We start from the raw sequence: 18,730 nt of genomic DNA, 5'->3' as shown, positions 1-18,730 counted from the left end.
TAAATAGCCACCTAGGATGGCGTATGCGCAATAATTAGAGAATACATGCGCCGAATGTGTCATAAATACCAGAATCTTTGTCGATTGAGTATCTCGAGGTCAAACAGCCACCTCAACGCTTCAGATCAACTCGACACCTCTATAAATAGTGGACGATTTCCCACTTTTACCTCTTTACGCTTAGAAATTTCTGGTATTCAAATCCTCTTCTCTCTAAAATTCCCAAACTTCTCAAATTTCTCTGAAAATCATGTCGGATTCTCAGAATCTCTCCGAAGGCTGTTACAACGACGATAACCGCTCCGATGAAAACCCTCCATCTCCTGCTCAGCAGGAATATAGCGGGACTCCCACCAAGTCTCAAGAAACTAGTCAATGTGACCACTCTAAGGTCACTACACCAAGGAAGAAAACCAAAGCTGACCAAGCTACCTCCTCGAAAGGGAAGCAAAAGCAGGACAAGGCAAAGAAACCCGTGGAACGCACCTACTCCCTAGTCTACAAGAGCGTAAGGGGGTATAAGGTTGACCACTCTCGCTGGTTTTCGAAGGGATTTGTGGAAGCTGAGCAACCCTTCTGTGAGTGGATCTCAAAGAACGGCTGGACCGAGCTGTTCTCGACTCGAGAAGCTACCTATCCTGAGTAAGTGAAGGAATTCTACGCTAACCTAAGAGCCGCTGATGATAACTGGGACTACATGGTCACCAAGGTTCGAGGGATGGATATCTTCATCAACCCTGCTTACCTTGCCTCACTGCTCAAGCTGAAAAATGAAGGAGCTCAACTCAGAAAATCAGGTGACCAAGATAAAACTAACTACAACGTTGAGTTCTGTAAGCCAGCCGGTCACATAGGAGAGATATCCAGCACTTCTATGGGTCAGAATCAAAAGATGGCCCATTATATCCTGACAAACTTTCTCTTCCCCAAGATCAACGCTACTTCCTCAGCGTCGAACTTCGAGCAATGCTTCATTTGGCATATGCTGACCTACCAGCCGCTCAACATGCCAATCTTTATAATCGGTGGGTTTCAAAGAAGTACTGGAACCCTTAGGTTAGGCTCCATTATTACCAGAATCCTTAAGGATCACCGGGTGAGCTTGGTTAAGGAAATCCACACCTGGGGTACAGAAATTACTGCAGCTGCATTGTTTGGTCTGGTCTATGTTCAACCAATTGTGCCCAAGAAAGGAAAAGGGGTCGCTATTCAGGAAACAGAGGGGATGCTGACCAGAAAGGGAAAGAAAGTGAGGAAAGATCAAGCTGACAAGCAGGATAGAAAGGAGGAAGTTGTTCAGACCTCTTCAAAAGATAATGTTTCTCCACCGAAGAAAGTTCGATTTGTATCCAGAGGAACAAAGCCTCAAGTGGCACAAAGACAAGCTGAGCCTAAGTCAGCAGAAAACCTCAAAAGGCAAGCTGAGCCTGAGGAAGAAGGAGAAAAAGAGGACACTACTGATGAGCAACCACTTAGGAAGAAGAAGAAAATCTCTTCTGGGTTAAGTCCTATTAACGTAGCCCCACTTGGAGTCGTCGTCTCTGAAGACTCTCATTATGTGCAAAGTCAGTGCATTGTTCTTGAGAAAAATCCCACTGACCAAGATCAAAAAGAATTGGGTAGTCAGTTTGATGCTGAGGAGACAGCAAATGTTAAGCAACATGAGCCATCAGATGTTGACCAACATGAAACAACCTACACTGAACAGGTTGAAGAAGAAGAAGCTGAGCCAACATCAAAGGATCACACTGATCAAGGGGCAAATTCACCCACTGACTCAATTGAGTCCATTCCTGCTGACCCCTCTCCTCAAAAGACTAAGAGATTAAGGAGACTTAAGAAGAAGGCACATAAATCCCCTGTCATTGACCTTATGGGTGACTCACCTCTGCGGGATCCGATCACTGACCTTTCAGATATGCAGTTTAAGTTCTTCTCAAGTCCCACTGAGTCTCCACCAGAGCAACAAGAAATGCAAGCCTCTGTTTCTCAGTCTAAGGAACATGCCGACTCAACTGCTCCTCTAAGCCAAGGTGATACCGAGCAAGTGCTCGAAGTTCCTGCTCCTCAACATGTTGAGCCAGCTAAGGAAATACCTGCTCAGGTCAGTGCTGAAACACCTCAACCTCCTCAAACCAGTCAGCTTCAGCCTGACTCTAAGCAAGTAGATAATTCTGCCAATCATCCTCTTCCACAAACACAAGTGCAGAATATCAACCAGTCAACTGCTGCTGGCAATATCAACTCAAGACCAGCCGCTGATCATGCTGGCACTTCTAATATGGAGCAGAACCAAACACCTCCACCATCCGGTTCTACTCGTACTCCGACAACTGAGACAAATATTGATGGATCCTACTCTTATCTGAATGCCTCTGAGTTTGGTCGAAGAATCATTGACTCAGCTCAAGCTCTACTCCAGGACATCCATCAAACCAACGCCAATACCGCTGGGTCAGTTCCTATTGAGCCAACTCAGCTTTCGTCTGTCACTCAGCTTCTCACAGAAATCAAAGGTCTTAAGGATCTTCTGAGTGTTATGACTTCACTTCAGTCTCAACAGCCCAGACAGGAATCAATAACAAAGCTGGCCGAACTCCAGCTGACAATGGTCAATCACATGAACTCTCTTCAGGGTCAACTTCATAATCTGTCAGCTGCGAACACAATGTATGCAACTTCTAATGAAGTTCATCAACTCTTCAACCAGCTTCACACTGAGCAAGCCAGAACCAACGAACAACTCTCTTCCTGCTCCCAATGCTCCATTGAGCAAATTAGTGAGGTTGTCCGTCTACTCAACTTGAGTAAGGAAGAGATGGAAACTGACCAACTCAAGACGAATTAAATTCTGAGGTACTCTCAAGTCACTTTCAACCATGTGCGCCACTCAAATGTTCAACGTCAGTATTATGACTCGGCTTTGCTAAATATGTTTCATCAAGCCTATGCCATGCTGACTGACCATATAACCTGGGTTGGGAAGTCTCAAGAATACATCCTGAGTATGCTCAGTGCCTTGGCTATCAGGGTTCCACGTTCTGTCTTGGATGATGGTGTTCCTGTTTTTTATGGCATAAATGAAAGGACGCGCAGGCTTAAGGCATTCTCTGCAAGATTAACTCGTGCTGCCATCGAAGACACTTTCATTCCTCCTCCTCCCGATGCTGACAAAACGGGGGAGAAAGAACAAGCTCAAAGAACTCAACAATCAGGAGAAGCATCAGGAAGTCAACAGAAATCCAAGGGAAAGGGAAAAGCTAAAGAGCATGATGTCCAAATTAACTACAAGAAAAAATAGCTTGACTAGGATTGCTAGATTTAGTTTTGTTAAACTTGTAATCTTTCCCTTATGTATTTTGTTGTGCTGACCCTTAATACAAAACTATGCATGCATCTACCTTTTTCAAAACTGACTAAATTTATGTGATGCTTACTTATGTTTTGTGCTGAATAGTTAACATATCTTCATTAAATCAACTGTGTTAATTGTCTATATTGCTTTATGATTGTCTGCTGTGTTGATCTATAAGTTGACCTCTTTTATATGTCTTCTTAACTAAAACACATTGAACAAAGATATACTCAGCGCTCTCTGATATCTAAATCTTCCACATAAACTGAGTTAAAAAGAATATGTTCCATGAGCTTACCTATTTCTGAAAACTGACCTTAGACTTACTTGATTAAACCTTGAAATGTTTAAAGTAAAACTAAGTCAGTAGCTCAACCCGTACGGGGGAGTATTTTGAGTAATATAAGGTCAACTATCATGGGGGAGCTCAACACTGAGTTCTTCACTGAATATTTTTGCCAACATTAAAATGGGGGAGTTTGTTGAAACACCTTCCCACATGATTTTGATTTGACAAAATTATTTAAGTAAATGATAAAAAATATTCTAACACATTAAATTTAAATGCTTTGATTTATTCACACTAATGTGTTTGTTCAATGTTGAGTTTATTGATTTATAAGACATTAAGATAAAAAGCCTAAAGGCCCATAAGTGTAAGTCAAGCCCAAGTCAACAGATCAAGACCTCATGACCCAAAAAGATAAAATGCAGTCGTATCAAGTGAAACGATGACTCAGCATGAAGAAGGATCGAGAAGCCTTCTATCAAAAGCTTCAAGAGGAATCTGCTGAGTTAAGCGACAATGCAGTCAGGTCAGCGGCAGAACAGAACCAACTTATAGACAAAGTATTTCTACTTTGGGTAAAGTTCAGAAGGCGCAGGAAGCTGTCTGGAAGACTTTGCCATAAATGTCGAAACATTCTGTTTATCTGACGAAAAGCTGCTGAGCACTGCCGTAGACAGAAGATGCAAAAATCTCATTGGCCAACGACACTGAGCACGTCTTGAGTGACAACGACAGGAAGCTGTTAGCCTCCAACGGTTATTTCGAAATTCGAAATTACCGGTGCTTGAAGTGTCACTATATAAAGGCCTCTCAATTGCTTCATTCGATGCAGATCTTCAATTAGTCGAAACGCTGACCAAATTCATATTTGAAGTTCTGTGAGAAAAGCAAGCAAAATCTTACACCAATTTCCAATCTTTGTGTAAAAATCTAGAGTGATTTCATTCATCTAAAGTGTCTTAGCAACTGCTGTTTAGGACAAACACTTTATCATTTCTAGAAGAATAGAAAGGAGAAGCTGAGTACTCGGTTATAGTACTCAGCGGTAGTTATAGGAGTGAGTAGAGGTATAGAGGAAGGTACTCTTGTATACTCAGCTTCTATTGTAAAAGGTTTCGTGCTCTACCTTTAAAGAGCTCAATAGAGAATTCGAAAAGCTCGGAACGCGTTCCGGGGACTGGACGTAGGCGGAGAGGCCGAACCAGGATATGTCTGCTGAGTAACATATTTCTAACCCTTAAACTCCTTTATATATTGCTTGCTATAAAATTGACTAAGTAACGAACTCACGAGGAGTTGAGTGCATTAAGAAGCTGGGTTCAGGAATAGACTCAAAGTGCTATCTCCTGACTCAAAGAAAGAAACTGTCTTAGTCACCAGTTGACTAAGCTTGTGACTTAAAACTACTTAGCGCCGCTGTGTAAACCTTTTCTTGAGAAAAGAAGTCAGCCTTAACGGACAAAATTTTAATTAGTTCCTATCCCCCCCATTGGAACTAACCTTGTCACGTTATACGGGACCAACAGTAAACATTCTAGCTCCCACTGTTGGAGAAGTATTGTTAAAAGGGCTCAAGTTCTTTGGATGGGTCTGGGACGGGTGGTTCATGATGGCAAGGGCACCAACTTTTGGCATGATACTTGGAATGGGGAACGACCCCTTGTGGCTGATATTGTCCAGCCAATCCTGCCTGCTCTTGATAATTTGGTGGTCTCTCAATTTTGGAATGACGATGGCACCTAGAGGTGGGATGTATTGATTCCTCCTCTTCCGACCCGTACTCTAGCTTCTTTAGCGTCACAAGCTATTTTTCTGAATAATCCCATGAAGGATAGTTGGTACTGGACGGCGACTGCATCGGGCTCCTTTACTGTGTCTTCTACGTATCATCTGCTGCAGCCTACTATCCTGACTGATAAAGACAATATATGGTCTCTTGTCTGTCATCTGGATGTTCTTTTGGTCAGTTGTCCATGATCACCTCCTAGTAAACTTGAATCATATGCTCCATCATCTCTCAAGGACCAACGATTGTCCCGACTCTTTGTGACTGTCGTTGGGTTCGCACCATTTGGTAGCATTTTGTTCCGGATGAAGCACTAGTCACTTTCTTTAATTGCTCCCTCTATGATTGGCTTCTCTGGAATCTCGATTGTGAAGGTGCATGGGGAGGCATTGATTGGCCAGTGCTCTTCGCCACTGTCTTATGGTGGACTTGGAGATGGCGGAATGCCTTAGTCTTTGAAGGCGATAGGGGCACCCCGAATCCTGTTCCTTTTATCATCCATCAAGCTCAATCATTCATGGCTGCTTCCAATCTGAATAATGGGACTCGGCGTAGGCTGAGTGGAGTTGCGTTTGTAGGGTGGCAGACTTCATGTAGTGGTCGGTTCAAAGTTAACATAGATGGCGCGAGTAAGGGTAATCCGGGCATGGCTTTCGCAGGTGGTATCCTTCGTGACAGTTTGGGTCAGTGGCAGGAAGGTTTTATGATTAATCTCAGACGTTGTATGGCTTTTCTGGCAGAACTTTGGGGCCTATACTTTGGGATGAAGCTCGCCTGGAGCCGGGGATTGGATCATGTGATTTTTGAGTTGGATTCTAAGGTTGTGGTCCAACTTATGGTGAGGAATTTAGCGGAGTCGCATCCCTATGCATGGCTTCTTTTACAGTGCTATTCTCTTCGGGATCAGGATTGGGATATCCGTTTTGCTCACACCTTACGAGAGGGAAACAAAGCGCCTGACTAGATGACAAATTTCACGGGATCTCTTCCTTTAGATCATCACGAGTGTGGTGTGCCTCCTGCAGGCATCCATGGTACGTTATTAGCAGATGCGAGTGTAGTTACCATGGAACGTGTTCGTTTGGAGTAGTTTCTCTTCTATGCTTTTTGTTCCTTGGGTTTTTTAACCTTCATCTTATCAACAAAAAGAGTATTGGGCAATAACTACTTGATAGTAATAATAATAATAATGTAGAATCCATGATTAAAAAATGAGAAAGGAACTTAGAATGGTAATAATAATAATAATAATAATAATAATAATAATAATAATAATAATAATAATAATAATAATAATAATAATATTGTAAGTATAATGTTTCAATATCTCTTTAGTTATTTTCTTCAATATGTCTCCAACTTCAATGAACAACTATTGTTATGAAACTTTATATCTATTTGTATCAAAATGCATAGAAATAAAAAAATACAATCCGTATCAGTTAGATAAACCAAATTAAAAAATTAATGGATTTCACGATGTTCTAAATTTGAAAAATTAATCTAACTTTAATTAAACCTAACAATTTAGTTAATACAAAGTGGAAAATCCAAATAGTTAGAGTTGAGAATCGAAACGATTACACCTAGCAACATATACTACAAAAGAGTGCAAATGTAAAAAATCTTTATTTTAGTCATTTTGAAAAAAAAAAAGACAAATAATAAAGAAAACATAGATAATGTAACGAGATGTATGGAACCTAAGTAACGACATAATTGGAATTTCATCTCTCAAAGATTGAACTATAGCAACTATTGGTTTATAAAAATAAAGTAACAACGCAATTGAGAACAAAATAACTTCTACATATGAAAAAAGATTGAATAATTACCTTTAGAACCATAAGGATTTCCTGTAATTTGTGACACCTTTGCGTTTCCCGATTTTAGTCATGCATTCATCTTCTATTTTTATCGGATTTCCTTAATTTTTTAGCAATAGGAAGATAAAAAACCATGACTTAATTTTCTTGGAATAGTAAGATGAAGAATCAAGAAATAAAGAGAAAAAGAAGAGAAAGACATAGTGATGAAGAGAAATGGTGCAGATTTCGAAATATAAAAGAAGAGAGGAAGATCAAAGGTCTGGAAATCTCCTGACAAAGAGAAACCACGCGCCAAGGAAGAAGAAGGGAAAAGAGAAGATGAAAAGTTAAGGATATTTTAATAAAGTGACATACAAATAATTTAGATATGTAACACGTTCAGTAAATTGATTAAATATGTAAATAAATTTTCTATTTAACCTAATTTTATAATTTTCTCCGGTATTAATTATTCATCATATCAATTATGTTTAGAAAATATTTTGAAGATGTTATAATATAATTTTAAATTTTATTTGTTTAGTTTATCTTGTTATGAGTAGGTGAGAAAATGTTAACATTATATGAGAGGATTGACGTAATGGAAGGAGCAAGTACCGAAACGGTGATTCAGAGTGACAGGTGGCTCGTAAAAAAAAACAGAAACAGAAACAGACGGCTCATATTTGTTGACGAGACGAATATGCGATAATCCACGTGGCTGTCTTTTTCCATGTCACCAGTTGTCTACTCTATCTCGATCCTCACCCATCTTTCTTCTATTCCATGATGACATGATTATGGTCAATTTCTTTTATGTTTCCTCTTATAAATATAAACTTCAAATTACTAAAATTAGTTACCTTACTTACCGCTGAATTTACTGAATTTCATATGCAACTTCATCGATTTCTAAACACTTACTTTGTTTTTGACAAATTAAGGCGGAGTTTGTTTACCTACTTTTCACCTCATGTTTGTCTTTTCATTTTAAAAGGTAGAGTTTTAGGTGTTTGGTTAGGCTCCTCTTGTTTGCCTTTTACAGTTGAAAAGCAGCATTAAGTGTTTGGTTAGTGACCTCCTGTTTATGTTTTATACCTGAAAAGCAGCCTTTTACAAAGGCAGAGAATCTCTGCTTTTTGGAAAACAGCATTTTCCAACAGCAAACTGTAACAGCAACAGCAACAGCAAACAGTAGGTAAAACAAACGGGTCCTAAGTTTTACTTTGTTTAGATGAGCTTACTTTGTCAAATTTAATCACCATCAAATAGTGGAAAAAACAAAATAATACTTACTTTGTCAAAAATAAAGTAAGCATAGCCTAACCGACACAAAAGTATTCCGACCAAAAAATTTAAGCATTAAAGTGAATGGATTAAATTTATCAAGTTCCTCCCAATATAAAAATTTCATCCACAAATTTTTTGGTATATCGTTAAAATATAATTATTTAAAAAATGCGTTATTATTTTTTCACATTAAGTCTGCTAAATTAAATATAGCAAAGTGGAAGAAGAAAGATGATTTAAGAGTGTTTGGTTTCTTTCATTCTCTCCAACTGTTTGTCTTTTAGTTTTGAAAGGAAGAATTTTAAGTATTCAGTTAGACATACATCATGTTTATTTTAAAATAGTTAAAAAATATTTTTTACGTTTGTTGTATTTATACATTTTATGGTTATTATTACTCATCGTAGTTTTTTATTGCTCTTTGTAATTATTTTTCTTCCCTTTGTGGATCTTATATTGGCTATAGCCTATATAGGTTATTTTCGTACTGTATTTTGTACCTTTTAAGTTAATGAAATGAGATATGGCATTTCTAATCAAAAAATAAAAATAAAAATAAAAAATTTCCGTTTTTTGGAAAAAACACTATTTTTCGATAACAAACTGTAACATCAAACAGTAAATAGCAGGTAAACCAAACGAATTTTTAATCTTCTTGGATTATAGATTGATTGAGGAAGGAGTTAGCTGATGTATTCTTGGTTTGAATCCAGATTTTGATCTCATTAGAAATGAAATTCTATTAATGGACCCACTTCCATCAATGAACAAAACTTATTTCATGTTTATGGATGACTCCAGTGTTTTAGAACTAATTAAAAATTAATTTTTTTTAATTTATAGAGAACGAAGCAATTAATTGATATATTATTGTTAGATTATGGAAAAATTTATTTTTATAGTTTTTGGGGGAAATTGATTTAATTTAACTTTTATGTACAAAAGCGATCTAATTTCAAGCCTCCTTAATGAAAGATAAGCTTTTGTTTTATGTGCAATTTTATACCGTGACTATCTTTCAACTTCTAGCATCCTCAATATCAAATAGGACTTTTCTATTGTTTTATATCGTAGATGCTAAATTTGTTTTCCCCAATAACCATATGACTAAATTTGTAACTCATCACTATTATTGTTAGGAGAAAAGTTGTGAAGCTCCTTATTGTGCTATTGTTGTTAAGAAACAATAACTAACAAAAAAGAAGACAATTTGTGTTATTCTTATCAATTTTTTATTCTATTTAGTGAAATATATTTTTGTTTTTTTAAAATACAATTACTATTAAATTCAAACATAGTATAATAATTATTTACCAAGATAAATTTTCAACAATTGAAATTATAATTATAATTTCAATTAGTTTTGAATTTTATAACAAAAATTTTAAACTTTTTTGAATTGGAGACCCTCATAAACAAAAGGTCCTAAGTAGCCGTCTATGCAACCTCTCTTAAAACCTCCACTGTCCATATTCTTACGAGTAGAAAAGCAGAAAGATATCAACACAGAAATACAATAATATTTGCTAATGTCTCTACCACAATTGATAAACCACATGATAATTTATTATTTTTCTACATCAACTTAAATATTTAATCATATCACTTTAAGCAAGTTTAGAGGGTTAACAAAATATTTGTAAATTTAAGGACCAATCAATCTTTTTAAACTAAATTCACGCATCTTCTAGTGTATTAAACCAATTTAAAATTTTAAAACTTTACATAAAATACAATAAAATTTTCAAAAAATATATTACCTGTAATTTTAAATTATAAAGATAAATTAGAAGTTTAAATATTTTTTATATAAATAATTAATATTTTTTGGTAGAAATATAAATAATTAATTGAATATACAAAATTTCAATATTATATCTCAAATGATTTATTCAGTAAATAAAATTTATAATTACATTTAATTAAAAAAAATATAATAATATAAAAATAATTACATTTTATCAATATTTTTAATTTACTAACCTAACATGATTATTCCATTCGGTTATATTATAACTTCAATTTGATAACTTATTTTAATATATTATATGTCGTGAGCAATAATATTCACATAGATTTATAAAATAAATTTAATCTATATCATTAGATTTTAAGTCAATAAAGTCCAAGTTGGCATTAGCTTTTTATTATACTATTCGAAAACCCATGCGATGCACGGGTATGAAACTTTTATATAATTTAGATAAATAAATAAATTGGCATATTTACTTTTAAATAATTTTATATCATGCTATGAAAAAAATTTATATTATGTATATTTGAAATTAATATATATTTTTTTAATGATAATTCAAATTAAATAATTTACTTTTAAATAATTTTATATCATGCTATGAAAAAAATTTATATTATGTATATTTGAAATTAATATATATTTTTTTAATGATAATTCAAATTAAATTAATTTTAAAAATAATTGACTACTTTTTTATAGAATTTTAACTAAAGATAAATGATTTATTTATTTTTATAAAATTCAATGATTTGTACTTTTTAGTAATTTTAATATATTTTCATATTCCAAATATTCTGTGAAACAATAACAATAAAATAGCAGATTAATTAAGAAATATATTAGGATATAATAAAAAACCAAAAATTGAATTAAACTATAATTAAAATTAAATATTATATTTACGATACAAAAGAATTACAATATAGGTTAAACAAAAATTGAATTAAACTACAATTAAAATTAAATATTATATCTACGATACAAAAGAATTACAATCTATGTTAAAATGGAAGCAACATCAATATATTATTCTATAAACTATTACAATCAATACTTTTCTAATGTTGCATATAAAAAAATAAAATTCGTAAGAATTAGTCACAAATTCATCTTGATGATAATTATTTTGGTTGATGGAATTTCATGATCACCAAGTATTCGAATTCAATTATTCATTCTGCTACAATAACCCAATATATCTAATTGAATCAGTTTAAGATGATGATTTCTCCTATTTTCAACTCGTAATATCTCATCAAGACATTCGATCAATTTGTTCTTCATTCTTTCACTATATAGAATATTAGCCATACTCGCAGATATCAATTATTTGACTTCATTAATACTTTCTAATAATTATATATTCTTGAATTTTGTAAGTAAGAAAAACAAACAAAAGAATTGAAAAAAAATGAAGGGACGAAAAAGATAATTAGGAGAGAACCATCTTCCTCTCGGGTTTTTTTTTTTGAAAATAAGAGAATGTACATAAGCATATAAAGAGGAGAGTGAAAATATTTTTTGCCCATTAATTAAACATTTTATTTTTTCTTAATGAAGTATTAAGTCCATAAATTAATTTTAGTTAAATATAATTAAATCGCAATTGTAACCACTCAGTATAAAAAAAACGTTTTATAATTAATATGTGAAATTAATTAGAATCATTATGCTCAACATTTGAGAATTTGAAGAGATTCAAATAATAATATTTTCTTAATTAATATTTTTCAATAATTTGTCCTATGATCATATTTCATTTTCATCTGTTAAAAACTCTTGAAATACTAACAATTTTGTACGAACCATAATATAATAGTTAAAAATTATATAAGCCAATGTGGCAAAATCAATTATCTCAATATCCATAACTAATGTACATTTTTAGGATTTTGAGCATCAAAATTTATTTTTATTTACCTTGATTTTGAATTCGTATCTAGCATAATCCACATTCTTCAAGAATAAACATCTTATCAAGCGTATTAGACGCTTACAATCTCATTGTCTAGAAAATTGAGAAAAAATAACTTCTTGATAATAATAATATAACATAATTTATATTGAAATAAACTTCATTGTAAGTATAATATTCCAATATCTCTTTAATATTTTATCTAATATGTCTCAAACTTCAATGAACAACTATCGTGTGAAACTTTATATCTATTTGTACCAAAATGCATAAAAATAAAAAATACAATCCATATCAATTAGCTAAACTCAAACTAAAAAAATGAGTGGATTTCAACATGTTCCGAATTAGAAAAATTAATCTAACTTCAATTAAAACTAAAAATTGAGTTCATAAAAAGCCGAAAATCTAAATTTTAGTTAAGTTAACAATCAAAACGATAACACCTAGGAACATATACTAAAAAAGAATGCAAATATACAAAATCTTTATTTTAGTCATTTTGAAAAATAAATAAATAAAAAAGAAAACATGAATAAGATAGCGAGAGGTATGGAATCTGGATAACGACAATGGAATTTCATCTCTGAAAGATGAAACTATAACAACAATTGTTTAATAAAAATAAAACAACAGCACAATTGAGAAAGCCAAAAATTGAGTTCATATAAAGCCGAAAATCTAAATTTTAGTTAAGAGTTAGCAATCGAAACGATAACACCTAGCAACATATACTAAAAAAGAATACAAATTTACAAAATCTTTATTTTAGTCATTTTGAAAAAAAAGACAAATAAAAAAGAAAACATGGATAAGGTAGAGAAGTATGGAACCTGGGTAACGACAGAAATGGAATTTCATTTCTGAAAAATGAAACTATAACAACTATTGTTTAATAAAAAGAAAACAACAACACAATTGAGAACAAAAATAACTACAACATATGAAAAAAAATTGAATAATTACCTTGAGAAACATAAGAATTTCTTGTAATTTTTGACACTTTTGTGTTTTCCGGTTTTAGTTGTTCATGCATCTTCTATTTCTGTCGGATTTCTTCAATTGAAGCTATCATTTGGAAAAAAAAACAAATAAAAAAGAAAACATGGATAAGATAGCGAGAGGTATAGAACTTGGGTAACAACAGAAATGAATCTGAAAGATGAAACTATAAAAACTATTGTTTAATAAAAATAAAACAACAACATAATTGAGAACAAAATAACTACAACATATGAAAAAAATCGAATATTTACCTTCAGAAATATAATACTATCTATCGTGACCAATGAATATAACGGTGGAATACTATCTATCATGCTTTATATAGAAGTTTATTTGTGACTTTTGGATTTCCTTTGCTTTGTGTTTTTTCATCTTCCCGTAACTCTTGCTTTCTGTTATTATTTTAATTAATAGGCTAGTAATTATTTAATATATTATAAATATAAATTTGTTATTTTTAATTAATTAAATATTTATTTTTAATTAATTAAATATTTTTAATCTGATTTTTTACTACGTTGACAACTCATCAAAAAGACCTCTAAAACACTTCTTCTCATTTCTCTCTACTTCCGTAATTATATATAGTATAGATTACCTTTCGTCACCGTAGTAAACACACAGACCTAATAGTGTTCACATAAACCTTGATTCACCAAATTAAATCTAAGTTTATTAAATTTATATCTTAGAATGTTTTGAATGTCCACTTTAAACTTATAATAACATTAATTTTAACAACAAACAACTAAATTCATTTTATCGTTCAGGATTAACGTGACTACCTCAACTTTTAGGTTCCATTATATCTACGCCCTGTCCTATTTTTCTGTCTACCCGTTACCAAAAAAAAAAAAAAAAAAAACAACAACAATTTTTGGTTAAAGATGCTACCATGCGCATATTAGAACTTAACCAACAATGCAACCCATCACTGTCCTTGATGATGGATCCCAAGCCCATCTTTAAGCTTTGAATCAAAAGCCCATATCAAAACCTCATCTTCTTCTGCTACTTCTTCTCCTTCACAATTTCATCGCTCAGAAAGTGAAAACAATGGCGCTTTCTCTAACCAACACTTTCCTGCAAATCAATTCATCTTCTCCCCCACTCCTAACAATCAGAAAGGTATAATCATTCAACTCACCTCAATTTTTGTTCACTTAGCTAATTTCAAATTTCAAATTTGGGTTGTGAATGTCACTGTAGGTGAAATTCAGCGCCGCCGGAAATTCCAGCCTACAAATAACGTGCAGGAAGAAAGACATACACCCGAAATTCTACAATGATGCCAAGGTATACTGCAATAGTGAATTGGTCATGACCACTGGCGGCACCCAGAAAGAGTATGTAGTGGATGTTTGGTCCGGTAACCACCCGTTTTACCTCGGAAACCGCACTGGTCTCGTTGTGTCCGATGATCAGGTTGAGAAATTCCGCAAGAAATTCGGTGAACTTACGCAGATTATGGAAATTCCTGTGCTGAAAGGTGAAATTATACTGCCTAGCAGACGCAAAGCCGCTAAAGGAAAGAAGAAGTAGAAAGTGGATATCAATTGATTGAAGGTGAGAAAAGTGTTTCTGTTTATTTCTATGTATAATTTTTTTGTTTCCGTGATGAAAATTTGATATGTATAAATTGATTACCAGTTGTTCGATGAATTGCATATCAGGTCTTTGGTAGTTTGGCTAACATGTGCTTGATTTTTCATATCTTTGTGGTTTATGTGAATCTGTTGCCAGTTCAATCTTGTTAGCTTGATACTTGCTCACTGAAAGTTGTAGCTTAAGAGCTATGTTGCACAGATACGGATAGGTAAACGTTGTTTCTAAGAAAAATTAGCTAGGAAACGGTAATGGAAAAGAAGCGGAAACCGATACGAAACGCGGAAAAGCTAACGAAGAAGAGTTTCCGTGCAACATAGCTTAAGAGTGAATTGAATTGTAGTTCTATATTTGATGAAGTGGTGTTTGAAAAATTATGAACTTTTAGGCTGCCAAACAGTAGTGCTTTTTAGCCATGTATATGCATACTATGACTATGCTATAATGGACAATCTCAAGGGAATGAGGTACCAAAACATGGTTGCAAAATTATTTTGGTGACATAGATGATATTGTTGGAATTCCTATCAAAATGTTGAACAGATACCTTGTGTTCTCTCCTTCTATTTGATGTTTAAGCTCCATTTGATTGAGTTGGGGGTTCAGTACCAATTTATTGTTGTTTAACCGCCAACACTTTTAAATTAGAGGAAGATTTGATATTTTGGAGGTTACTAGAGAATTTTGAAAAGTTCTATCTATATTATCCAGGCTTCAGGCATGTTGCTTGAGAAGCCAAAAGGCAGAGGTGTTCGCCTGAGCGCGCCTTGCTAGAGGGATGCAGAGTTGCAGTTTTATAAGGAAGACAATGTTTTTTAAGGTTCCAAGTTAAAGTGGTTGTTTCAGTCTCAACCCTTCTCTATGTATATCATCTGTGGCTGAAATTAAATTAGGATAAAAAGAAATAAACAGAAGAGGAACTAAGTTTTGAATGACAAAAACGTTGCAAGTTTGATGAGTAATGAATATGGACTATGGAGACTTCAGTCTTGATGACAATTAATTATCAGACTATTAATTAATTAAATTAGGATTTGGTTAAACTTTACTTTTTAGATTTAGAATTTATTATACTGAATTATGATATGGAAAAGTTAGTAGTTGATTTCAAATTTATTTCATGCTAAATTTATGATTAAGATTATGGATAATTGGATATGATTTAGTATTTAACCATTTGTTACATTTTAGAAATGTTAATTTTTGTTATTTATGGTTTTATATAGTATTATTTTTCTTTAGTGCGTCTTGTGTCGCTCAAGCGCATGCCTGCACCTTGCGTCTAGTCGTGTGCCTTTAATAACTATGTTAATCTTCTTTCCTTAAGATAGGCTTCTGAATCATTGTATATGCAAAAATATAGACATGCGCATACACCATATATATAGATATAGGCAAAGGAAGGCATACTTTTAAATTTCAACAGTATTTTATTTGGATTGAGGACATACAACAGGCATACAGTACTGTTGATGCCTTATTTACTAGATAGATAGTAAGCACACGGTGTTTGTAGTAGTATCGTTCATTCGGAGACGAATGATAAAAGACGAATGATAAAACGATAAAACGCAATTGAAGCTTGCTGTAGTGCTCAATTGCTGTTAACAATTGAAGTAACAAAAGCAAGCAACTCCTGGGAACTGTGCATGACAAGCTCCATGAGAGGCACCTTCCCAATTCCTGCATTGCCGATTACAGTTGTTCGAGCTTCCGCAGAACCCTGTCCACGTTTTGCTTCGCTTCTGGCATACTTTTGCATTTGTCACTGCCATCTCTGCATTCAAACAAACATGATATTAGAATACATTCATGAATTTCCAGTATGCACAAACAGTTCATAGCCACACACACACAGCTTCTGAAGTCTATAATGATTCGAGCGAATGATAATTGAAGATTGCGTTACGAAATTGATGGGGAATCTCATACCAGTGGAAAAAAGGAGGAAGAGGAAGAGAAAGAGCAGGGTATAAGAATGTAGCTTAGCCATTTTTGTTTCTCTGTTTTTGTTGTTTGTTTGATTGAAGGAGTTATATTTATAGCATGATCCATAAATAATTGAAATCATCTATTGGAATCCAGAATTCAAATGTTTTGATCACGATCACATGGTTCTAGTCATACGTGGCAGTGTGAAAGTATGTACACTTGACAGTAGTGCAGGTTATGGAGTTGAAAATTTTGAAGCGAAGAAAGTATGGGATACAATGAAATGATCAGCAAAATCGGCTGCACATAAATAGAATTCAGACTGGACGCCTTTGAAGAGACTGAAGTTAATCAAGTTGAGTTGAGAAGGTTAAATTTATGGGTAAATAATTTATTAGTCCTCTAATTTTTATCTAATACACTGATAAGTCCCCCTATTTGGAAAAACACATTTTAAGGTTCATATCTTTTGCCAATATTAACAATTTGGTCCTTTTGTCTATTTTTTTAGATTTTTAACCGAAATATCTTAGTTTTTAGGACAACCACAATACAATACGAAATGACCATGTTACTCTGTTATTTCATATTTGTCTGTTTATGACAAATATAACAGTATACGAGTCTAAAAACTAGATAAAAAGACCAAATGGTTAATATTGATAAAAGCTAGGGATTTTATAATGTGTTTTTCAAAATAAGGAGACTAAATAGTGTGTTAGGTAAAAAGTAGGAGAATAATAAATTATTTACCCTAAATTTATGTTTCACTCAGTATCACCAAAGTCACCAAAGTTTCACTTGAGTTTTACTAAAATTATAGTGTCTTATCAAGATTTTGCAAAGTTTCATCAATGTTCACTAAGGCTTTGTTCTTTATCGTTGAAAAAAACTGAACTGAACTGAATGCTACTGAATACTGAATTGAACTGAACTGAATTTAATTGAATGCTACTGAACTTAACTGAATGCTACTGAACTTAACAATAATGATGATATTAGACTTTAAAATAATTTTAATGATAATATTGTACATTAATAAACTTATAATAATAATAATGGTTCTAATAAATTTAATAATATCACTAATAAATAAATATATTATTAAAGATAAAACTAAATTGAATATCAAATAAAAGCTCGGGTTGATAAAATCTTGGCTTGAAAAAAGCCTATGAAATTATATAAAAATAAAAATGAGTCTAATTTAAATTAAAAATACAAATTACATACAAACATAAATTTACATACAATTTAAAGCCTATGAAATTAAATACAAATTTTCATATGAATATAAACTCTTAACTTTTTATTCTAATTAAGGGTTAAAGTGCAAAAATAACGTTTTGGGTCAGGAGTAATTTTACCCCTAACGTCTAAAATGGTGCAATTTTATCCCTAACATTGATAAATTCAGTAAATTTTAGAAACAATTCATAATATGGATGCAATTCCTAATTTTTAAATATGGATGCATATTTTAGTTTTAATTTTTTTATTAAACGATATATACTTTAATAAACTATCATTTCTTGACTTTTATCTAATTTATAGATAATGATAAAGTATAAATAATAATAATATATAATAATAATAAATAATGATAAATTATAGATAAATAATAATTATTATTATAATATAATAAATAATGATAAATTACTGAATGCTGAAACTGGATGCTGAAATTGAATGCTGAAACTGAATGCTGAACTGAATTGAACTGAACTGATTGTTACTGAAATTAAGTGATAAAGAACATGGCCTAAAATTATAGGGTTTCGGAGACTTCTATTAAGGTTTTACATGAGTGCCGGTCAGAGTTGTAGATTTCCACACGAGTTTCACAAGAATTTCATAAAAATCATATAATGTTTTACAAGAGTTTTATCAAATCTTCAAACAGAATTTTATCAAAGTTTCACCAAGTTTCACAAAGATTTCATAGTACTAAAGTTATAAAATTTCGCAAAAGCTTAATTAAGGTTTTAC

The 18,730-nt window shown here is 32.9% G+C and overlaps 2 protein-coding genes across 3 annotated transcripts; one reads left to right on the top strand and one right to left on the bottom strand.

Moving 5' to 3' along the window:
* Window positions 1–14,174: 14,174 nt before the first annotated feature.
* On the top strand, window positions 14,175–15,775 carry LOC136201230 (large ribosomal subunit protein bL31c). 2 transcript variants are annotated; one of them, XM_065991850.1, is made up of 3 exons: window positions 14,175–14,332; window positions 14,414–14,770; window positions 15,521–15,775. In XM_065991850.1, exons 1-2 carry the CDS (start codon window positions 14,261–14,263, stop codon window positions 14,744–14,746), a joined length of 405 nt encoding a protein of 134 aa, XP_065847922.1. In that variant the 5' UTR covers window positions 14,175–14,260; the 3' UTR covers window positions 14,747–14,770; window positions 15,521–15,775. The 2 variants fall into 2 exon arrangements, with proteins under 2 accessions (XP_065847922.1, XP_065847921.1); XM_065991849.1 differs by lacking the exon at window positions 15,521–15,775 and having other exon boundaries at window positions 14,414–14,915.
* Window positions 15,776–16,216: 441 nt separating this feature from the next.
* LOC136201231 (defensin-like protein 19) lies at window positions 16,217–16,867 on the bottom strand. The gene is made up of 2 exons (XM_065991852.1): window positions 16,742–16,867; window positions 16,217–16,586 (listed from the first exon to the last, which is right to left on the bottom strand). Exons 1-2 carry the CDS (start codon window positions 16,800–16,802, stop codon window positions 16,414–16,416), a joined length of 234 nt encoding a protein of 77 aa, XP_065847924.1. The 5' UTR covers window positions 16,803–16,867; the 3' UTR covers window positions 16,217–16,413.
* Window positions 16,868–18,730: the final 1,863 nt, after the last annotated feature.

This window comes from Euphorbia lathyris, chromosome 7 (genome assembly GCF_963576675.1).
Source record: "Euphorbia lathyris chromosome 7, ddEupLath1.1, whole genome shotgun sequence".
Lineage (NCBI taxonomy): Eukaryota > Viridiplantae > Streptophyta > Magnoliopsida > Malpighiales > Euphorbiaceae > Euphorbia > Euphorbia lathyris.
This window is presented reverse-complemented; position numbering and strand designations above follow the sequence as displayed.

Coding starts and splice junctions, on each gene's coding strand:
- LOC136201230 (XM_065991850.1), top strand. CDS start 14,261: ATGGCGCTTTCTCTAACCAACACTTTCCTGCAAATCAATTCATCTTCT. Junction 14,333..14,413: donor CACTCCTAACAATCAGAAAG/GTATAATCATTC, acceptor ATGTCACTGTAG/GTGAAATTCAGCGCCGCCGG.
- LOC136201231 (XM_065991852.1), bottom strand. CDS start 16,802: ATGGCTAAGCTACATTCTTATACCCTGCTCTTTCTCTTCCTCTTCCTC. Junction 16,587..16,741: donor CTTCCTCCTTTTTTCCACTG/GTATGAGATTCC, acceptor GTTTGAATGCAG/AGATGGCAGTGACAAATGCA.